This window comes from Mesoplodon densirostris, chromosome X (genome assembly GCF_025265405.1).
Source record: "Mesoplodon densirostris isolate mMesDen1 chromosome X, mMesDen1 primary haplotype, whole genome shotgun sequence".
NCBI classification, from domain to species: domain Eukaryota; kingdom Metazoa; phylum Chordata; class Mammalia; order Artiodactyla; family Ziphiidae; genus Mesoplodon; species Mesoplodon densirostris.
This window is the reverse complement of record NC_082681.1, coordinates 109,861,871-109,886,472: the sequence shown is the minus strand read 5'-3', so window position 1 is coordinate 109,886,472 and position 24,602 is coordinate 109,861,871. Positions and strand designations below refer to the sequence as shown.

The window sequence follows — 24,602 nt, the reverse complement described above, 5'->3', positions numbered from 1 at the left end:
TGTTTTTACTACCTTCAGCAGAAAGTTCTCATTATTAAACTATCTGGCAAATATCACTTTAGGGCAAAGATTCCCGTACTATGTTCCACAGCATGTTTAGTGAGAAATTAATTGGTATGCCTGAAAAAGGTTTCCGTAGTCACATAAGTAGGACATAAGAGTCACTGACACTGTGCTCCTCTTAGAGTTTCAATGTATATTAAAAGCTACAAGAATTCCAACAGGAAAGAAATTTGCTTACCTTTATAACCTAGTGATTTTCCAATCTTACTGACACCAGAACTATTTTTTCAAGGGAGAATTATTAACATCATACAGTACATTAATGTTCTGAGAAACTTGGCTTGGGAAACGGCCCTTTAGGGAATTCTAGAACTTGTGAAATATTAAGACAAATATAAGTTCTTTCTACTGTTATAGAAAGATTTCTACCTTTACTTAAATACATAGTTATCCTTCTTGGTGATAAAAGTAAAATTTAGAACAGAAGCCCAGAGAATTGAGAAAATAGCCAGAAAAAAAATCTTGAATTCTTTTTTAAAAAAAGTTCCTAGGGCTTCCCTGGTGGCGCAGTGGTTGAGAGTCCGCCTGCCAATGCAGGGGACCCAGGTTCGTGCCCCGGCCCGGGAGGATCCAACATGCCGCGGAGTGGCTGGGCCCGTGAGCCATGGCCGCTGAGCCTGCGCATCCGGAGCCTGTGCTCCGCAACGGGAGAGGCCACAGCAGTGAGAGGCCCGCGTACCGCAAAAAAAAAAAAAAAAAAAAAAAAAAGTTCCTAAATTCTTTAAAATAACAAAAGACGGACATTCTTCAGACTACTAAGCTAGTGAATACTGTAGTACATTTTTAATCATTGACATAAGAATATATTTTTAAAATATATAAAAATTTAAGGATAAATATATATTAAAATCACACTTAGAATTTCTCCTTTTTCTTGGTTTAAGTTGCAGAAGTCAATCAGAAGTAGAATATTAAAGCTAGAATTAAAGGCAAGTAGTATCTATCAACAGATAAAGGTCATATTTTACCTGTATTTTCTCTTCTCATTTTTCTCTCAGATCTAAGATAAAAGAAACAGCTTCTTTAACAAGTAGAGATCGGACCACCAAAAAGAAACAGTGTATACTTTAGTAAAAGGCCACCTCTCCCTATTGATAAGAAAACAAAGACACCTGGGTAATGTAATTTTCAAAGGGGAGTGTGTGTGAGAGAGTGTATGTGTGTGTGTGTGCGCGTGTGTGAGAGACAGAGAGACAGAAAGAGACAGTGAGTGTGTTTGACGGGGTGCAGTTTGCGGCTCATCCTTATTTTTTCTTTTCTTTGTAACTTCTAAGCCTCAGAAATCACTCTATTTTTTTTTTTTGTGGTACGCGGGCCTCTCACTGTTGTGGCCTCTCCCGTTGCGGGGCACAGGCTCTGGACGCGCAGGCTCAGCGGCCATGGTCACAGGCCCAGCCGCTCTGCGGCATGTGGGATCTTCCCGGACCAGGGCACGAACCCGAGTCCCCTGCATCGGCAGGCGGACTCTCAACCACTGCGCCACCAGGGAAGCCCAGATATCACTCTATTTTTATTCCTGGTAACCTGGAAGCAAATTACTAGACATCTATCAATTCAAACTCATTTAATATGACCTTAGTGGTATTTTTTCAAACATATTTTTACTTTTTTTTTTGGGGGGAAGCTCTTTTTCTTTTATAGAACATAAAAATAACAGCAAATAAGTGACTTCAGAGAGGTCCTGCCTCAAATACAATTTTGATGGCACACCCAATTTCTGGTGCAACTTTCTAGAGATCAGTTTGGCAATACATATCAAAAGCCTTACAAATGTAAACATCCTTTAACACAGCAGTTCCATTTTCTAGGCATTTATCTTGTAGCAAGAACCTGAGATGTTTATAAAGGTTTATAAAGGTGTACAAAGAATATTAGATATGATAGATACATAATGTTAGATAAAAGTGAAAGTTTTGAAATAACCTTAATATTGAGTGATTTAGAATTGTCTTGGTAAATGTGGTACAGCCAGAGAAGGGAATACTACCCTGCCATTTAAAAAAATTACTCTGCAGAGGAATATTTAAACACACGAAAATATTTTTATGATAGTTCTAAGGGAAAAAAAGCAGGTCATAAAACTGTAAATTTTTTTTGTGTGTGTGGTATACGGGCCTCTCACTGTTGTGCCCTCTCCCATTGCGGAGCACAGGCTCTGGATGCACAGGCCCAGCGGCCATGTGGGATCTTCCCGGACCGGGGCACGAACCCGCGTCCCCTGCATCGGCAGGCGGACTCTAAACCACTACGCCACCAGGGAAGCCCTGTAAAATGTTTTCATCCCTGTTTGCTTAAAAAAAAAGAGAGAGAATCTGAATTCACACACACACCCCTGAGAGAAAGACAGAATGTGTATAAACCATTCTGTTTATACAGAATGTATAATGTATACATTCATTCAGTGTGTGTGTAAAACCACATTTTTTATACTGGTTATCTCTAAGTGGTGGGATTAAAAAAATTTTTTTTCCTGTTTGTATCCTCTGCTTTCCAACATTTCCTTGAGTGGCACATATTACCTCTGTAATTTAAAAAAGGACAACACAAAGAAATAATCTTTATTTAGTCTTTAGTCTCACTGTCCTATTTCTCATATATCCCTTAAACCAAATTGGATTTTTTGTTTGTTTGTTTGTTTGTTTTTTGCAGTACGCGGGCCTCTCTCACTGTTGTGGCCTCTCCTGTCGCGGAGCACAGGCTCCGGACACGCAGGCTCAGCGGCCATGGCTCACGGGCCCAGCCGCTCCGCGGCATATGGGATCCTCCCAGACCGGGGCACGAACCCGTATCCCCTGCATCGGCAGGCGGACTCTCAACCACTGCGCCACCAGGGAGGCCCCAAATTGGTATTTTTTGATATCCATAAGCAAAGCTTCTAAGCATATATTGATATTCCACGTGAATACTTAAGAAATTGGTGACTTCTGGGGCTGGCTCCATATAAGCAGGTAAATCAGCGCCTGTGTCTACAGGCCTGACCTTTCTGGAAGTGGGCACCAGTGCGATATGCTTTGAAAGGTGTGAGGATGCTCCTCCTGGCCCGTCCAATTTCTCCCCTTACAGCTCAGAGATTACGGCTGACGTTCTACCACTTGAGAGCCATTCCTCAGCCTTACGGTTTTTCACCCTATTAAAATGCAAATAACCCCGGAGAAGTACACATTAAACTTTACCTGTCACCTGGGTTAAATGAGTATAACGTATCCTTTTCTGAGAATAGGTTTTAACGGGGAAGACACAGGAATTTGGATGGGGCAGGCAGAGAGAATAAAAAGTGAATGAATATATATGGTGTCTGAGGAATACTTAATATTCATAATAGTAATATTTTTATTTATGGTTTATTAGTCACTTACAAGTATGTTATCACATTTAATCTCAATTAAATCAAATAGAATGGCTCTGCCACCAAGGCGATCTAAGCAGACCAGAAATTGGGAAAAATATAGAAGACAAAATGTGCAGGATTTATAATTGTTTTACAGTCATTCCCAAAAGCCACAATCCCAATCAATTACGTATCCTGCTTTAATTTGTCCTTTTTTTCATGACACCTCCTAAGCATGTGTGATACTGTCTAAATAATGACTGCGTGTTGATAAAAGGGTTAGATCCAGTCAAGAAAATAAGACAACCTCTTACTTAATACACTATCAGTGTATAACAAAAAGAGAGGACCACTACTTTCTAGGAATTTTTGTTCTAAAAGACATGGCCCACTAGAGACACACATGAAAGCATCAAGTGAAAAGCTTTAAAGTGTTCATGAGCATGGATCTTTTTATTAACCTATGGAAAATGGAGAAGGAAGGAAAGGACTAGAAAATGGCAATAAAAGAGGAAGGCAAAAGAATGAAGGGAGATCATATAGAATTGCTTCTTCTCTATAAAATATATCAATAAAGTAAAGGACAGTCTAGTGTGGTGGTTAAAAACAGACTCTGGAGCTGACTTCTTGGGTTTGAATCCTGGCTCTGTCATCCACTTGCTGTGTGACTGTGTGCCTCAATTTCCTCATCTTAAAAATGGGTATAATAATGGTATCTACCTTATAGGTTGCTATAAGGATTAAGTTGGGTCATATTTGTAACATTGCAAGGCACAAAGTAACTGCCTTAAAATGATGCTTAAACTCCACCGTACAGAAAAATAAACTCAAAATGTATTAAAGACCTAAATCTAAGACTGGATACCATAAAACTCGTAGAGGAAAACATAGGCAGAACACCCTCTGACGTAAGTCGCAGCAATACCTTTTTCAATCCATTTCCTAGAGTAATGGAAATAAAAGCAAAAATAAACAAATGGGATCTAATTAAACTCAAAAGCTTTTGCACAGCAAAGGAAACCATAAACAAAACGAAAAGATAACCCACAGAATGGGAGAAAATATTTGCAAACGATGTGACCGACAAGGGATTCATCTCCAAAATTTACTAACAGCTCATGCGGCTCAATATCAAAAAACAAACACCCCAATCAAAAAATGGACAGAAGACCTAAATAGACATTTCTCCAAATAAGATATACAGATGGCCAAGAGGCACATGAAAAGATGCTCAGCATCACTAATTATTAGAGAAATGCAAATCAAAACTACAATGACATATCATCTCACACCAGTCAGAATGGCCATCATCAAAAAGTCTACAAACAATAAATGCTGGAGAGGATGTGGAGAAAAGGAAACCCTCCTACACTGTTGGTGGGAATGTCAATTGGTATAGTCACTATGGAGAACAGTAGGGAGGTTCCTTAAAGAACTGAAAACAGAGGTACCATATGATCCAGCAATCCAACTCCTGTGCATGTATCCAGAGAAAACCATGGTTCGAAAGGATACATGCACCCGAATGTTCACTGCAGTGCTGTTTACAATGGCCAAGACATGGAAGCAACCTAAATGTCCACTGACAGATGAATGGATAAAGCAGTTGTGGTACAGATACACAATGGAATATTACTCAGCCATTAAAAAGAATGATATAATGCCATTTGCAGCAACATGGATGGACCTGGAGATTATCATACTAAGTGAAGTAAGTCAGACAGATAAAGACAAATATCATATGATATCACTTATATGTGAAATCTAAAAAAATGATACAAATGAACTTATTTACAAAGCAGAAACAGACTCACAGAATTAGAGAACTAATTTATAGTTACTGGGTGGATGGGTGGTGGAGAGGGATAGATTGGGAGGTTGGGATTGACATATACACACTGTTGTATTTAAAATAGATAACCAACAAGGACCTACTGTATAGCACAGGGAACTTTGCTCAGTATTCTGTAATAACCTAAATGGGAAAAGTACTTGAAAAACAGACACGTGTATATGTAAAATTGAATCACTTTGCTGTACACCTGAAACGAACACATTGTTTTTTTCTTTTTTGAAACTAACACACTGTTAATCAACTATACTCCAATATAAAATAAAATTTTTTTAAAATGATGGTTAAACTCTCATACATACACATGCATGACCAGAAGGAAATACATCAAAATGTTAACAGATATTAACCCCATGTGGCAGGTGTATGACTTTTTAAATACCAATATATATATATATACTTTTATAATCAAAGAAAGAGTAGTATAAATTAACAACACTAATCAGAGGAAAACAGGAGCTTGACAATTTAATATGCATTGTTATATTTATAGGATGTTCCAATATTACACTTTCAGTTAACCAAGGCTATTCCTCTTGGTATTAATTATAAAAATATAGTTAATTATAAAAGATATAATATTTATTAATAATATATAAATACTATCATTATAAAAATATAATTAATAAAATAGTAAAACTGGAAAATAAAAAGAATGAAGAGAGGTCAAGAATAAAAGAGGGATAAGAGTAGTTAGGGAAAGGAAACAGAATGGGCTGAAGTTCCAACTTGCAGGCAGGGAGTATTTAATGAATTATATAGAGATAAAGAATTCTAGATTCACAGTATTATATATTGAATTATCATATAATAGTTATATGATATATAATTATCAGCTTGACGAAGTAAACTGCTATAAGCACAACTAAAGACTCAAAAATATTGCTAAAGTTAGCACTTGGGAATACATTGTAGGAAATAATTATGCATTAGCTGAAGGCTGGACAAAATGATCTAATTGGTCCTCCTCTTCTTAACCTTCTGAATTTACCCACTAAGTTATATTTCAGGATGATTTGTGCCTCCAGTGCATTTGGCAGAGACAACTGTAATTCCACTCTTAATTCTTAGCCACCAAGATGCAGTGAAGAGGTTAAGCAATGAAAGTTGACAATGACTTACTGGAAAGGAAGTGCTGGGATGCTGAGCCAAAGTCCCTGTGGGCTTCGTGCAGCTGCCTGATGCGGTCCTCAACAGCCACCTGCGAGGAAGAGGAGAAAAATTTTGTTCTCTCATCATATATAATGAGGGGCAATTAAAACAATGTATCCTTTTTGGTAAGATCTTCTGGGCTTCTAAGGCTGGAACATTAAAACAACAATTTATAACCTTGTTTTTTTTTTTTTTTTTTTTTTTTGGTGGTACACGGGCCTCTCACTGTTGAGGCTTCTCCCGCTGCGGAGCACAGGCTCCAGACACGCAGGCTCAGCGGCCATGGCTCACGGGCCCAGCCGCTCCGCGGCATGTGGGATCTTCCCGGACTGGGGCACGAACCCGTGTCTCCTGCATCGGCAGGTGGACTCTCAACCACTGCGCCACCAGGGAAGCCCTATAACCTTGTTTTAATATCCACTTACCACATGTGGCCTCTGAGACCCATTTTTATCAAACCAAGGCCAAACAAAAAAGATTTGCTCTCTTGACAATGTTAAAATGGGATTTTCTAAAAACACTCTACTCATTGGTAGCCACAAGTGAATTACTGCTCCAATTAGTACCATCAAAAATGCAAACTCTAAATCTTTCACAAAAAGGTTAGGTAGGGAGGTTGCCATTCGCTATTATACTAGGTGACTAAAGGATCTCAGAAATGATATATATTTTGTCTTAGTCTGTTGCTTTTGACATGTTTTTAAGAATCATATTGATTGATAATTAATGGATATCGAGTGATAATCATTGATAAATTAATAAGTAGCCAAAAGTTGATTGATACTTAAGTATCAAAGAAACAGAGGCAAGGTTTTAATTTAGGGTAACTATAGGGTGGATGGTGAAAATAAAGAAATTTTCAGATTTCAGATTCTATTGGACTTGGAAATTAGTGGGAAGTATACGTTTAGGTGGCATGGAATAAAGATTGCCATTCTTTTTTTTCCTATTATGTTTTTCTATAATATATTGACACAGTGTCCTTTCAGCTTAGTGAATTCCATTTTGAGTGGGGGAAAAAGGAAAGAATTTTATGGGTGAAATGGTATATTTTGTCATCTGGCATATTGCCAATTCTATATTAACGGTGGCCCCAGGCACCCTAGCTTTATAACTTTGGATCTTGATTTGTTTCTGAGCAGGCTATGCTAAACTAGAGGTTAGTCAGAGCTTGCCCAGAGCCATCAGAGCTCAAGCAGGTTCACTCTGTGGTGTGGATAACTCCCAAGAAGTAAAATACATCTTAAACTCATTGAAAAAGTGGCTCAGATAGTCTGGTCTAACGCCAACTCTGACCTTCCCATATCAATCAATTACCTAGCCTAGGTCCAGAACAATCTTTTTTTTTACACGTTCTCCCTAGCCTTGTCCATCTTTGCTTGGACCAAATATTTGGAAAACCACATAGAATTTCAAAAAAATGGAGGGTTTGCTTCACTGCGATGCACAGAAAAACATGAGGGGCATTTGAAACCTACTTTCCCAGCCTCACCACCCTGCACTCTCAGTCAAACTCTACCTGCCTGTCCTGCGACATTCCATCCAATGTAACACTCCTGAGAGTTGTTCGTGTTCTCCTTCCCTCTGGAATGCTCTTATCCCCCCTTTTCCCCATGTAAGGCTGTTATATGTTTGCCTCCTCAGCATTCTCACAGTACCCGGTTTATACGTGGAGCACTTCTATCATAGCCATTGTTTTCGTTATATGGATATGGATATCTCCTGCAATGGACTGTCAACTTCTTTTTTTTTTTTTTTTGCTGTACGCGGGCCTCTCACTGTTGTGGCCTCTCCCGTTGCGGAGCACAGGCTCCGGACACGCAGGCTCAGCGGGCCCAGCCGCTCCGCGGCATGTGGGATCTTCCCGGACCGGGGCATGAACCTGCGTCCCCTGCATCGGCAGGCGGACTCTCAACCACTGCGCCACCAGGGAAGCCCCAACTTCTTGATGGCAGGAACCATTCCTTGCTTATTTGTCCTCTCCTCTCCTCCCTCCCACAGGATGCACTGAACCCTGCATGTAGTAAGTGGTATAAGAAATATTTGTGTAATGACTAGTTGACCAAACCAGTGGATAAATGTGTGTGTTTATGTGTGTGTGTGCACGCATGAGAAAGAGGAAAGAGAGAGAGGGAGAGAGAGAGAGATAGATACGGGAGAATGAATGAGAATGACCACCGACATCAACTGCATGTTGTGTGTCCCTGGGTAAATTATTCTAAACTTAACTTACCTTATCATTAAAATGGGACAATAATATTTCCTACCTTATGGTGTTATTGTGGGAATTAAATAAGATGATATGTGTGTTTAGCCTAGTTTCTATCACATGAGAATTGCTCAATAAATGCTAGCAGCTGCTGTTATTGTTGCTATTATGGTTAATAAAGGGAGAGGAATAGGTTACAGTGTGCAAGGCACCACATAACATACAAAAATGGCTAATATTTATTAAGCACTCTGTGCATGACGATATGAAGTAACATTTAATCTTCACAATAACTCTGTAGTAGGAAATAATATTATCTCTCCACTTCACTGATGTAGAAACTGAAGGATGAGAGGATAAAAAAAAACAACCAAACAAAATTTGCCTAAGCTTAAGCAGTTAGTAAATTGGCAGATTCAGGATTCAAGCTCATTCAGTCTGGCTCTGGCTCTTAACTGCTACTCCAGAGATTAAAGTTGGAAACAGAAAGTATTGTGTAAATATTTAATATGCAGTTGGCCTTTTAATTAATTAATTAATTAATTAATTTATTTATTTATTTATTTATTTTGCGGTATGCGGGCCTCTCACTGCCGCGGCCTCCCCCGTTGCGGAGCACAGGCTCCGGACGCGCAGGCTCAGCGGCCATGGCTCACGGGCCCAGCCGCTCCGCGGCACGTGGGATCCTCCCAGACCGGGGCACGAACCCGTATCCCCTGCATCGGCAGGCGGACTCTCAACCACTTGCGCCACCAGGGAGGCCCTATTTTTAAATTAATTTATTGAAAACAGACCTAACGTAGTGTACCTATCTAGGAAACTTTTAGTCATCAGTATATTTTATGATCCAATGCAAGGTCAGTTCCTGGTCTTAAAGAATGTGATACCCTAAGGCTATAGAGAAGAGCTGTAGAAGAACACATGCAAATGAATGGAATACATAATTATTTCTAAATGCAGCATGGGTCATTTAATAAACAAATAAAGAAGAGAGGAATGTGAAAGTTTGGGGATGGGGAGGCCATATGGGAATGGACACTGAGCAGAAATCTTTGCGCATACTGAGCGGGAAATCCCCAAGGGAACATGTGGATGGCAAAGGAGCATGAATGTGCCACAGGCCATTTCCTCTGGAGATAGCGTTAGTAGCTTCATAGGGACCACGTGGGTACAGGATCACAGTCCATTATAAGCCCCTGATCTGAAGGTTGCTTCCTTCTTATACAGGGAGGGCCATGGTGGTAATTTCCAGTGTATACCCAATTGTTAAGAATTTAAAATTAGATAAAAGTGAATCTCCATCCCTGTAACTCAAACTTAAGAAAATGTACGATAGTGAGACAAAAATTAAAGATGCATCATGTAATGAAATGAAATATTCAAGAAATAGTCTTAACTAAAGAATTAAGCAGAAAATATTTCTTTTCACAAATTATCTTTGGAGAAAGGTATGGCACGGATTGAATGCACAGAATAAATAAAGAAATGATTTTAAGAAAGGAAAACCTGGGGCTTCCCTGGTGGCGCAGTGGTTGAGAGTCTGCCTGCCAATGCAGGGGACACAGGTTCGTGCCCAGGTCCGGGAAGATCCCACATGCCGCGGAGCGGCTGGGCCCGTGAGCCATGGCCACTGAGCGTGCACGTCCAGAGTCTGTGCTCCGCAACGGGAGAGGCCACAACAGTGGAGAGGCCCGCGTAACGCAAAAAAAAAAAAAAAGGAAAACTCGAAGGCACACAAGTTCCTCACAAACTGTAGCTACTTGAGAACAAAGCACTTTACTCTGTGAGCAATTAGGCAAGGAAATGAAATTTGATAACCTTTTGAAACAATAACCTCCATGCATTAGACCTTACTAACAGGATTTTTTTTAACCAATATAAAACACTATATGCAAACTAGGAAGCAAAAGCCAGAAATTTTATCCCATTACCTTGCATTCTGGCACAGTTCATTCTTTACTTGGTTAATTGTTTGTTCCCTTTTTAAGTATATGTTAATATGGAAAGAGATATGCAATAAATGAATGCTACAGTCTTGATCTCTGGAAGCATAACGGGTTGGAGGTGAGGAATGGAAACAAGCCAAGGAAGATCTTGGGGTAGCAGAACACTGGTCTTAGAGAGGACAGTGAGATGCAGTTAGCTAGGTATGCTGCAAGCAGATGATGCAAAACAAGACATTGCAGACACTGAGGCTCAAGATTTACCCCGTAGGCAAAGGGAACCACTGAAGATTTCCGTGAGGGGACTCATGATTTGAGAGGGAAGTTGAAGTTTAGGGAGATGAATCTGTCAGTGTAACAGATTGAAGAGGGACCTGCAGGCTGAGACCAGTTAGAGGCTGTTGCAACTGACTAGACTTGGGGTGATATGTGTTGGAATGAAGACTGTGTTGCCTGGAATGGAAAAGATGGTATAGACTGGGAGGTATTTTAAAGTAAGGAAAAACTAATCACTTTGGTGTTGGAGTGTAATTTTTGTAGACGCAAATAAAACTTCAGGATTTCCAGTGTGGAAGACCAGGAGACTGAGGATACTGCTGATGGAAACACTAATAATTAGAAAGGGGAGGAATGGCAAATGGGCGGATGAATTCATTTGCAACATGATGAATTTGACCTAACAGTGAAACATTTAACTGGAGATGTCATGTATAGCCAGTTAGAGAAGAGCAATCTGTCCCAGTCATTAAAGGAAGGAAAGGGAAGTGAGACTGAAGAAGGTAGGACTGAGCATTAGAAAGTGAGTGGAGAATGAAGAATCAAAGTAGTCTAAACAATTATTTAAAGAGACAGGAAGAACCCAATTTCCCCCAAATTAATAGGCCATACCTCTGTTTCTTTTCATAAAAAGAAATACAATTATAACATCCTTTTGGAAGCACACATCTTGTGTCTACTATTAGATCATAGATCAAGAAAGTTTAGAACTGGAAGAAACCTATCTATTGATACACAAGGGTCTATTCTTTAGAACTATCCCAGATGGGCAGAAAACTGCCACCTGCTCCATGAGTACTTAAGATCTAGTTTGCAGCATTTCTTCAGAAAAAGCATGTCAGAGGGGAAAAAAAAAAGTCTCTTTTTTTTTTGTAACAAACAAAAAAAACCCAACAAATATGCTCTCTGAGGACAGGGACCCTTCTTTCTTTCCCTACTATATCCTAGTTGACAAGCACAGTACCTGGCCTATGGCAGGTGATCGATTCATATTAGTTGAATGAATTAATGTGTAGTTTATTCAAGGATCTTCACCATAACCATTATATTTTGAATGGAGAATTTCTTTTTCAAGAGTCCCAAAACAAGTTTTTGGAAAGGCCTTTCCTCCCTCCCTCCCTTCTTTCTTTCCTTCTTTTTTGATGCTCGAAGTTAAAAAAAAGAAAAGAAAAGAAAAAACCATTTAGATTCATTGTGCCCACATTAGATTTAGAAAAATTTTAAAACGCAGTAATTTGTATGACAAACCCAGAGCCCAAATCTCCTCCATATCTGTTTTATTCTAATTTTTAAATAATCATATTTGAGAGCTATGACGACTGTATATTATTCTTCTTTGCTTTCTCCTTTCTGTAGGCAGTGTACTCTTTGCAGAGACCTCCCTTCTTTCACTTCACTGAGAAATGTCTCTCTACTCATTCAGAAGATATTTACTAGAATGTAAGTTCCTTGTCCATGTAGATTGGGACCCTGTCTGCCTTGTTCACAGTTTAGTATAGTGCCTAAAACAAAGGAGATGCTCAATAAATACTCAATAAATGAGTGAATGAAAAGGCTTTTTGAGCCTGTTACTTTAGGCACTACACTAAGTGTGATTAAGGTATACTTGAAAGTGTAATTTTGGAGATAATGAATGAGCACCAAGTCCTTCAACTAAATTAATGATAACACACTCCATTCCCAGCTGTGACTGTTCCCCAAAGCTCAGTCAATTCCTCTGTGTATTTTGAAGAATATCTTTATTTCCTTTTTTCTTCAAAATTGTTTTAAATAAGCCAAAAGGAGAAGAAAGAAAAAGGACAGATAACAACACTGTGGCTCCTAGTAATTATTTTAAATAAATTGATCTAAGTGCAAATATTTGTTACTTAACTTTAAGTTCTCAAGGGCTTCCAATTTTTCTTTTGACCTGCTAGTTAATTACTTTCAAGTTTTTATCTCCACTGGAGTTTTAGAAGAGCTAAAAATTCCCTCCTGATGTGGAAATACATTGTTAGACAATGTGATTCCTTCCTGGTGTCCAAGTGTTCTTACTGGCACTACATACATAAATCATGTTTACTCCAGTCTTGGGAAAAGATGTAACTGGGCATGTATATTTCAATTTTCTGGGTCTCAGTTTGTTAAGACCCTTGATAGATACCCATGGGCATGCAAGAACCAGAGTTCACACCTCCACTAATGAGCCCATAAAAATAAAACTCTCCTTGTGCTGTGATGCTAGTGAATAAACAACGCACATGCACACAAACGACTCTCTCCAGTCTATTCAGGAGTTTTTGTCCTGAAATTTTGCGGTTTGTACACTTCTCTGTATGCATTTATCTACTGGGGGAAGCCTTCAGAATTCATTCTTACTTCCAAATTCTTACTTGTAACACTCATAATAAACAGGTGCCCAAACATTATCCTGAAAACTCTCCTGAGATTTATTTCACTTCCAGTTAAAAGCCTCTTAACGAATTGTAATTCTTTTCATTTAAAATCCATTGTTCTTCTAATTGTGATTTCTTCTGAGTTGTGACTGAACAAAAAATGCTCTGAGATAAGGTTTGGAATGAGGACGTATGATAGGTACAGCTCTGTGGCAAAACAATCTGGGCTTGTTGAATGCAAAAGTTGGCTGAATTTTCTTTTCCTTGAATTTATTTATGTGTTTTCTTGACCCTGAGACACTTCTGAGTTAAGCGGGGTTTCTTGCACTTGACTTCAGGAGAGATCACAGGAAAGCAACCAGTGCTAACACAGTGCTCACTCTGAGTAGGAGCATAATTATTAGTTGACTTTGTGTGATTTGTGGCATGGATGCTAATGCGTGCCATCTCAGACCATCGTTAATCCACCGCTTTTTACGTTCTACTCTCAGAGCTTTTTTCCCCAGCTTCCAAATTTGTACTTCTGTGCTGATTCCCGTGTTCTTAATCTCTGATTCCTTTTCTTATTCCTACCTTTCTCTTTCCTCTCTCCTGCACCCACCCTTCCACTCGCTCTTCCCAGCTGTGTCCTGTACAACCTACCAGAAGAGCACACAGACTCTGCTGAGGCAAACAGAGAGCGCGTAACATGAAGTGGCTGCACGTCCCTACAAGGCAGGTGGGGCATGATGTGAACCGGAGCCCCAGCCTACAGCCAGCCCGGCGCTTCTTCAGGAACATTAGTCCTCTAATTCTGACGAACTCTTCCAACAACCGGAAAGCAAGGGAGGACAAAACAGCGAGTCCTTTGTCCACTGTTAAGCTTTTAGCTTTCACCTCACCGATTTCTAAAATGCACCTTGGAAGTCTGTTTATTAGTTTTTGTGCTCATGTAGCTGCCTCATTCTGTGATAATGGAGTCAGGTTATATCAACATTAAGTTGACTTCATAGGCCCAAGTACCTTAAGGGTATCATTAATTTTAATTTAGAAAAGCAGCAATCAACATCCTTACCCTTGCTTCATTTGTCAAAATATTTAGTTTTTGTTACATCTACACAACGTTATGAAAAAAATGTGCTGGGAAGGGTAGAGATCATAGGAAGCATTTCTTCTGCTCTTTGTTTCTTGTCTTAAAGAGATAAAAGGTGAATTACTCTGCTTGGATGATGTAACTTGATGCAGGTTTTATCTTAAAAAATAGGTTTCCTTTAAAACCCTTTCCTAATGTATCTCATGATTTGGAGCAGGAACTAAAGTCAAGTGGCTCGCACCTCACCACACCAATACATTTAAATCATTTACATTTCAGCTTCAGCTATTTATTCTTGAGCTTTATTTATTCCACATTTGGAAGATATCATTCTCGTAAAAATTTTCCTTTCTAGTGGCATTTTGAGTCATAAGTAGCATAATGCTCGCATGGGAATGACATAATTATACCTCCTGGTACTAGAACACAGGAGTGTTCCCAGAGACCAGAAGTGGCAATTTGAAATAATTATCAAGGGGATAAAACAGAACTGGTATCATCTGGGGGGGGGGGGAAGACAACGTATATAGCAGTTAGCAAATTCATACTAAAAGATGACTAAAGCAGGGTGAAATCTTGAAGATAAATGAACAAAGAGCACCAGAATAAACATTTTTTTTTAGCTCAATGGCAGAATCCTTATATTTCGAGTAACAATACACTTGTAGATTTTCAGTTTGGTCTACTAATCACCTTGACAATGATGGCTGGGAGGGAGAATTTGCTGAAGTATGCACGCAGCAATCTTAACCAAGGAAATCAACACCCTTGAAATCCCACGCTATCCTCACAGCATTTCCAAAGCTTCCTGACCATGACTCCCTTCACAGTCAATCTGACCACATATGAAAGAACCTTGTCTGCCACCAGCCCCTGTTTCCAGTTCCCAGCTCTCCTCCTCCAGGCCACTGAAAAGCGCCTTTCTTTTCCGGCACTGATGCAGAGCTGCTAAACCAGTATCAGGCTGTTCTTTACAAATCAATTAACCGGAAGATCTCATCTACTGTATTTCCCAATCCTGCAACATTTGGTCCTTCTCACTTTTTTGCATACCAGGAAAAGAGGCGCAAGTTGAATAAGTGAGTACACTTCATGCTTCTAAATAAAGGACAGAAGATGGGGCGATGCAATGCTATTGTTTCTCAGTGTACATCTGTCAGAACTGGAGCTGAAACTCTGACGTATGTGTATTCGCTCCCTCTCAGTCTATACAGTCTCCCGCTCAGCTTTCTTGACACTCCCCCTGCCTCCCCTCCCCCTTCGCGCCATCTCACCCCAACCCCGAGGTGGTGTGTCAGCTCCGTGAATAGTCCTAAGACTTCCCTGAACTATTCGAGATATTTTCACTTCAAATCTAAAGGAAAGCTATTTTTTTTAACGTGGCTTTACACAGTGCAGAAAACTACCGGGAAAAAAAATCCAAAATACAACGTGATCTTTTATAGGAGAAATAAAAGATTGAATTTCTAGGTCATCATAGAAGTAGGTATTTCTTCCTTAAGCAAAAATCTGAGATACTTTATGAGATTCTTCCTTTCACTAAAGCAAGAAATCCTAAAATCCATCAGGATACATGCACTGTACCTTGACTTTCTTTTTAATCCTCAAGTGAAACCAAGACAGTAAAGTGTAATAAAAATGCATATAGCCCCAGGCTTTCTGCCTTAGCAAAGAGAGAAAAAATAAGCTTCTTGACTTAATATGTCTACTGTGAATAATCAGCCACTGCATTTTGGGATCTTGCTTTATAATTTTAACGTATAGCAGTGAACTCCATGTTCGTGGTGTGACAAGAATAAAGGATTTTTTTTCTTTCTTTTAAAAAGAGGTTTTCTCCCTATTTTCCAAAACAGATATACGTGTCAACTCAAGAGAAACAAAAATGGGAGGGGGAACCTCTTGATTTTTAGTAATACATTTTCTGCATTTTTACCTAAGTTGTCAGTGAAGGGTGGACAAGGTGAGACAGGGGTCCTAGGCTGTGTAATGACAGGGCTGACATTTGGTTTGGAAGTTTTCTCAGTTCCCTTCCCAGATGTTTCGCCTGTCTTTCCCAAGTACTGGTTCTTAGCTGATTAATAAATATCCCTAGGAAGGTCAATGATAGCTCACAACAGGCTGCGAGTACTACAGCTATATTTGCATTTTAAGAGCAACTTTAAATAATTAAACAATTAATTACTCAAATACTTATTGAGCGCTTATAAGGCACTCTGCTAGGAGAGAAAGGAGAAAATAAATAAATAAGAAAATAAGGAGCCTATTTTAAATGAATTTATGGTTTACTTGTTTATAAATAGGTAAAGTGGCATGAGAAAGATTTTAATGTAGGGCAGTCATTCACTGATTTGACAGAGTATCACAACTACCTGGAAAGTCTTTTAAAAATACAGATTCGTAGCTCATCTCTACAATTTCTGTCTTAGTCTATCTGGGGCTAGGGCTTGAGAATCTGTACTTTTCTTTAAAGCTCTACTGATTCTGACATATAGTCTGTTTTTGGAGCCACTGGTATAGTGGGAAGGCTATCAGTCCTACCGGTCAAGAAGACCTGAGTTGGAATCCTCTACTAGCTATTTGACCTTCAGCATCTTATCTAATAGTCTATAAGCATTTGTTTCCTTATCTGTAAACAGAAATACCGAATAACAGCAACAGTGACAACAGTAGCAGGAGTTAACATTTATAGAGCACTTACTACATTCCAAGCGCTGTTTTAAGAGCTTTATAGGTATATCTCATTGAAGCCTTTCTTATCCTAAAGTAAACTTGACGAGAGCAGGACTTGGTCTATTGCATTCACAGCTGTATCGCCAGGATCCAGGTCAGTGCCCATCTCTTAGTATGCATCCAACTAAATACGTGAAAGAATGAACAACACAGTGAGGAAGGTACTCCTATTTATGACCATTTTATAGATGATGAAACTAGTGTACAGAGAATGGGATGTTGTAAAGTACATGGCTGGAGAGTCTATTCCGTAGCACTCAGTAGATGCTCACTCCTTTCTTTTCCTGGGAACTGTGCTAAAAGCACTAAAAGAAGCATACATAGCTATGGGGCTTACAGAGTATCTGAACTGAATTAATGAAGGAATGAAGCTTTTAAGCTGGGCCTTCAAAGTTGGGTAAGGTTTTGATGGGCAGAAACAGAAGAAACATTCTGTGTGGCAAGAGCAGAATGAACAATTTTTTGGGCACTAGTAAAGGCCCAGATGTGGGGTATAAACAGACGGAGAGCTGAAGAATATCAGGCTGGAAATGTAGCTTGGAGTCAGCCCAGAGCAGTACTTGACTGTCAGGTTTAAGAATAGAGACTTCATTTCGTTTTTCATGGGAAGGCATTCAAATATTTTTATAAATTATTACTTTAAAAATTTTCTTTTCTTTCTTTTTAATGCATTCACATGATAACAAAATTCAAGAAGAACAATAAAAATCTTTAAAATGTGAGTTTCCCATTCACCATATCCTTCTAGCCATCTTGCTTCCCAGCCTGGTGGCAACTACTGCTAACATTTTCATATTCTACATAAATTTTTTTAAATAAAGAAATACCACGGTCAGAGCAGTGTTTTAGGATGAACTGAAGCATGGAGAAGGTGATAAAAGGATAAGTTGCCTGAAAAACCCCCAAGAGATGAGGACACGATGGGTTAAACGTAAGGGTACCAGAAGGAAGCAACAGTCAAGGAAACTTCAGACTTTCATCCTAGGTGACGAGGAGGTGTGTAAAAATCAGGAGGAACCACTGGTGTGTTGGGGGACAGTTTGATATGATAACTAACCCCAAACAGTAAATCAAAAATGGCTGGACAAAGACTAGATGGAATGATGGAAAAATCATGAGGGGGGTGGCAGTGAATTCTCTTCAAAGCCCCTCTCATCATTTATCCCGACAGTTAGCAAGACTCCTACAATGGCTTGGGTAGAAATACTGCATTTTCCTAAAAAAAGAACACCTGAAAAGCATTTAATAGCATCTGCTACAAGGTAAGTACTGAGTAAATAGTAGCTGTTACTTACTTGTATTAAAAAGTGGGTGTCAGAGCAGAATAGGCGTGGGTGCATTGGGCAGACACATCTCTGGGGAAGTTCCTTATCTAGCTGGCTTCTTTTATAGTAAATACTCAAGTTGGCCAGTTGGGGAGAGCTAGGCAATTTCTGTCCTTTGGCAGGACCTAAACAAGTCTAGAGTGGAGAGCATGAGAGGTGAGCTTAGTCATCAATTTTTCCCCAAGCATTTTCAAGTGCTGTTATATACACTGTCCTGTGTGTTCATCTTGTGGAGGATAGCAAAGATGGAACATGAGAAATCCCTGCTCTCGAGAACCTTGTGTCTTGTAGGAAGAAGATTGCACATGGGAGAAATTAGAGAGTCTTTAAGTGCTAGTCTGTGTGTTACTGACCAATAAGAGCATTATGAATTCCTAGAGGTAAGGAAGCAATGAGGCCTGGAACAATCTGGGAGGCTTCCGGAAGGGGGTGACACAAAACACCATGGACCTAGATCAGACTCAGAGTCTATGTAGCTTAGCATCTCATGTCCACTGAGGAGTACTTTTTGAACAGGCATTTTGTATGCCATTAGTGACATAATCTTAATGGATCAGAGATTCCCAAGATTTCAAATGGTAATGGTATCACTTACACTGTTGATTATTTTGTTTTGTTTTGGTAAGCAACAATTCATCATTCTCCCTTCTTTTATTTTTTAGATTTTTTTTGATGTGGACCATTTTTAAAGTCTTTATTGAATTTATTGCAATACTGCTTCTGTTTTATGTTTTGGGTTTTTGGCCGCGAGGCATGTGGGGTTTTAGCTCCCTGACCAGGGATCTAATCCGCACTCCCTGCATTGGAAGGCGAAGTCTTAACCACTGGACCGCCAGGGAAGTCCCTCCCTTCTTTTAAACATTTCACATTTGTTTGGAAAGAGCTTTCAAAATATAGTTATTAAAATAGTTTGTTTTCTTGTCTGTTCCTCACTGCGTCATAATTTTTTTTATAGTTATGTGAATATAGATGGTTGGATATAAAAGTACTTAATAATTTTGTGTTTAGAGAAAAAGAGTGGCTTTTACATGAGTAAAGACCTGGTATCACTATGTTCATACTTGAAAATTTCTTTGCACTGATAACAAACTTTCTTCTAGACTTTTCGAAAGTAATGTTAAACTTCATATATAGAACTTTGAACATCTAGTCCTTGATCTAGGATTGAACACACGTTTCACATCTTGGAGAAAACTTTTTTTTTTTTTTTTTTGGTTAGCTGATCTTTTTATCCCTTCAGGCATTAACCAGTCTTTTTATTTTCTTAGCAGCAGCTCTGGAGAGAAATTCCCTGAAGCCTAAAGCATCTATTGGATGGTTCAAAATGTATAGTGCTAAAAGTATGCTTTTGTTGTGTTATTCTTTTAGCAGAAATCCCACAAAGAGAAACACATTCTTGCATATGAAGGCATACTGCGGCAAATATTCACTTATTTCACTCTAAATTTGAACTTATCGATATTTCAATCTGAGCTGGCATTGAGATTCAACTTTGTAGTGTACAAAAAGTAAGAATACATCAGAGTAAACTTCCAGACTAAACATATCTATAGTCCAAGGATATTTAAACAGACCAGAAACAAATTAGTGCTTTTGAAATAACACTTTCATAAGGCAATTAACATGCTAAACACGGATGATTCTTATCTAGTCACCAAAGCAAAGTCTTTAAGGATGTTAAATACTAAATACTATGTAAATTAAGTCAAATTACTATTTGTCTTAAAAACATAATTTTCTAAAAGTCCAGGATTTAGAAATTTCACTAATTCAATCTAGTCTTTCTGTCCAAAAGTTAAATGAGTTGGATGGAATCTCAATAACAAGCATTGATAGATGCAAATAAGAACAAAAAAGTCACTATTACAAATTTATCAAAGATGAAAGGTTTTCATGGCCTTTCTCAGTACATATGTGCACATAAGATATGTATCTTTATCTACGGAACAAGGTTTCTCTACTTTGGCACTACTGACCCTTGACCTGGATAATTCTTTGTTGTTCTATCCTGTGTGCTAGAAGATGTCTAGCAGCATCCCTGACCTCTACCCACTAGATGCCAGGAGCACCGCTTCCCCAGTTGTGATAACCAAAAACGCCTCCAGACATTGCCATGTACCCTGGGGGACAAAAATTGCCCCTGGTTGAGAACCACTGGTCTATATTAACCTTCACTCTCTACTTCACATACATGATGATATGGATGTTTGAGGTAAGACCTGAGTTCCATTCTACAACTCTTAACTAGTGAGGAAGGAAAAGTAACAGTCCCAAGTTATATACAGACTGTCCTCAGGTCTGCCCCATTAAGGACCCCCATCTAATTGGCAAATTTTTGCTCTGGAGCTCCCCATCAGGCTGGCCCAGACTTCATAAGATCTGCATTATGATCTAATGGCTTCCCCCTCCCCCCGCTCAATCCTGCTTCAGCCCCTTTTTCTTCACAGTAAATCTATCTTGGCATCTGTTTCCTGGAGGGCCTAACCCGCAACATCAATCAATCAATCAGTTAATCAGAGCATTCCATTCCCTTAGCCGACAGGGGCACAGGACTCCATCTGGGCCATTGAGAGTCAGGCCCAAGCAGTTTTTAAACTCCTGGGTGAGAGGATCTTGCTCTCTCTCTTTTTCTGCTGGAAATGTTGAGGATGCTAAGAGCAGAGCAGGAGAGCCTGCCTGAAAATCTCCACTGCCACGGTCACCCTTTTTTCCCTTGACTAATCGGAGTTGAGTTTTCTGTCACAGCCAAGAGGCCAACCTAATACACTTTATAATAAAGGGGAAACTACAGAAACGTTTAAGAAAATTAACACTGAGCCTAGAAATGGTTACAAATGAACTCATCACAATGATTATTAAGAGCTAGGTATACAAGTTGTTCAAGAAATGCAAAGGGTTCCACCTTTTAAAATCTCAAGATACTTCATAAAAAGGTGAGAGAGGGCAGAATTATACCCATTATAGTATAATGATTTTACCAATTGCTGTATTAATTCTTGGAAGATTTTCTCCAGTCTCATCGTGGAGAAATAATGGCTATAGAATACTAGATAGTAGCTGCCACTAGGTCATCAGTACAAGTTAGTTTCTGTTTCCTATCACGAGGCTTTAAGCAAACTTGGCTGGACTCCTACCCGGCACCGCACCCCTTCCTATTTCCCATTCTTTTCTGCTGATAGTAGGAAAAGAGAACATATTCATGAGTATAATGCTTGATTTGAGCCAATCTGTCAGGCTTAAGAGTATTTCAATAATGTGTGTGCATTTAAGACTGTGAAGTATGCCCATTTCGGTACTTTTTTTTTTTAAAAGAAAGATTTGTTTGAAAACTGAAAGCCACATTTTTCCACTTGAAGTTTTTAAAAAGCTTCATTTGTGAAAAGCAGCACTGACCAGAGCTGCTGGGGATCATTAGTGAGAGCTGGAGCTTCAAAGGAATTTCCGTGTTAGGAAAAGGTACTTGGACATTTTAGCTAAGCTGCTGACCACCTGGGATTTGGTCATTTAAAAGGATGTTAGTTTTCAGTTCTTTTAGATTCCACATGTAAGTGAGATCACATAGCACTTGTCTTTCTCTGTGTGACTTATCTCACTTAGCATAGTGTCCTCAAGGTCCATCCATGTTGCTGCAAATGGCAGAATTTCCTTCTTTCTCATGGCTGAGTAGTAGTCCATAAAAAGGTGGGGGAATGGGAGAGATGTTGTTTAAGGGTATATATCCTTGCAACTAGTAGGAAAATAAGTCCTGGAGATCTAATACATAGCACAGTGATTACAGACAACAAAACAGTATTATAAACAATCAACTTGCTAAGAGACTAGATTTTAACAGTTCCCAATACCAGAAGAAATGATCATTATGTGATACAATAGAGGTATCAGCCAACACTACTATGGCAATCATATTGCAACATAAATGTATCAAATTAATACACTGTATACTTTAAACTTAAACAATGTTGTATGTCAAATACAATTCAATAAAAAAAACGAATAAAAGGGTACTAGTTGTTGACAGACTGACCTAATAGATACCCTTTATGCCTTAACAAAATTCTTTTAAGAGTTTTGTATTAGGGGCTCCCTATTAAAACAAAGGCTTAGACAGCTGTCTTTTTACTCTGTTTAGGAGGGATACCTTGTAATTTTTTTTATTGAAATGTAGCTGACATACAATATTATGCTAATTTCAGGTGTACTACACAGTGATTCAACATTTACATCCATTATGAAATGATCACCATGATATGTCTAGTAACCATCTGTCCCCTACAAAGTTATTATAATATTATTGACCATATTCCTTTATGCTGTCGGTTACATCCCCATGACTTATTTATTTTATAACTGGAGGTTTGTACCTCCCAATCCCCTTTACCTGATTCACCCAACCCCACGCCTCTTTTCCCTCTGACAAGCACTCATTTGTTCTCTACATCTATGAGTCTGTTTTCATCTTGTTTTGTTTTCAGCTTTTTGAGATTCCACATATAAGTGAGATCATATGGTATTTGTCTTTGTCTGTCTGACTTATTTTTCTTAGCATGATACCCTCCAGAACCATCCACGTTGTCACAAATGGCAAGTTTTCTTTTTTCTTTATGGCTGAGTAATACTCCATTGTGTGTGTATGTACCACATCTTCTTTATCCATTCATCTGTCGATGGACACTTAGGTTGCTTCCATATCTTGGCTATTGTGAATAATGCTACAATAAACATTGGGGTGCATGTATCTTTTCGAATTAGTGTTTTTGTTTTCTTTGGGTAAATACCCAGAAGTGAAATTGCTGGGTTATATGGTAGTTCTACTTTTAATTGTTTGAGGAACCCCTATACTGTTTTCCATGGTGGAGGTGCCTTACATTTTCTAATATCGTTTCCACTAACAATCTACCACAACACCAAGATATCCCCCACCTCTTGGCTGGAGAGTTTGGCGTCTTGGTCAGCTCTTCTCTTCTGGAGACAGCAGTGACACACGGGGGTGAACGAGGCCACCCACATGGCTTGTCTGGGTCTGAGTCAATGAAAGAAGAACTTACATCCATTTTCTCTCAGACTGGGAGAGTCCAGGAAAAAAATAAGCCATACAACAGAAATGCTGCCCAGTTGCACAGGGAGTTGCTCTTATCACACAGGTTGCACAACAGTTTAGGTTTTAAACTCTTTTACAATCACTAGTTACTGGCAGGCACTCTGTTGAAAGAAGTAGAGAACTCTAAGCTGGGTTTTGAACAAAGAAAGATTCCTGGAAGTGACTCTTTCCCCCCCCCCCAAATGCCTATGACCAAAACGCTTTCTGAATATGATTTTAATTGCAAAAGGACCGAGTCACGGGCTCCTTGTGTTTCTTTAGATGCTAATCATATTACTTAGAGAGCTGGCAGAGGTCCTGGAGTTCTCAGGCTATGCACCACTGATAACACGAACTGCAGGCACAGGAGCAGAACGATCTGAGGGAGAAGAATGGTATCTCTGAGACCCTGGAATGTGGCTTTGAACCACCGTAGAACTTACTGGAAATGGATTAGGAGAACACCACTGGGCAAAAGGCCATTCTGTTATTCTTAAGACTTCCCCACCCCCTCAAAAAAAAGGGGGGGGGGCGTGGAAAGTAGAAGGGAGTTGGTAGAGGTGAAAGGATAAAAAATTCTGGTCTTTGTCTTGGTAAAGACAATGCAATTCAGTTTACTGCCCACTCATTCCTCTTAGAAGCTTCTCACCTTCATTTTAAATGTTTGCATTTAATCTGTGTAATAATCACTGCACTTCCCCTTCAGTGTCCTTTTGTATTTTTGTGTGTGCATGTGTGTGTGTGTGAGCTCGCGGGCGCATACGCTATAGTCTATTCCTATCTTTCCTTGATTCTTTATCTTCTAAGCCCTTTTTCTCCTTTCTTATTGCTCTATTTAATGTCTCCCTTCTGTTACAACATAACTGCCTTTTCCCTCCATCTATATCTCCAAATTAGGGGGTCTTTCTTCCTTTTCTGTGCGGCACCCTGTCTTCAGCATGATGTCTTCACTTTTCTCTATTGTAGTCTCTTTTGTGATTGGCCAATAGCAAAATGAAACATACTAGAATCCAATTCTAAAAGCACTTTAGAAGGATGGAATCTTATCATTTACTCCCTGAATCACTATCATCAGTACAGTTGGCGCAGAAGGGTATTCCATTTTGGGGTTCATTGGATAAGTATGAGTTCAACCTGGCAGCCGTAAAATAAAGCGGGGGAGAGAATTTGCTCCTTTCCTCCCTTATAGCTCAGAAGTTT

General features: G+C 39.2%; 1 protein-coding gene across 3 annotated transcripts in view; it reads right to left on the bottom strand.

Moving 5' to 3' along the window:
* The window catches only part of DMD (dystrophin), a 1,698,782-nt gene that overhangs the window by 239,521 nt on the left and 1,434,659 nt on the right, over positions 1-24,602 (bottom strand). For all 3 annotated transcript variants that reach the window (XM_060087208.1, XM_060087209.1, XM_060087210.1), the window contains one exon: positions 6,366-6,444. In XM_060087208.1, the coding sequence (XP_059943191.1) occupies positions 6,366-6,444 (79 nt within the window). The remainder of the gene's footprint in view (positions 1-6,365; positions 6,445-24,602) is intronic.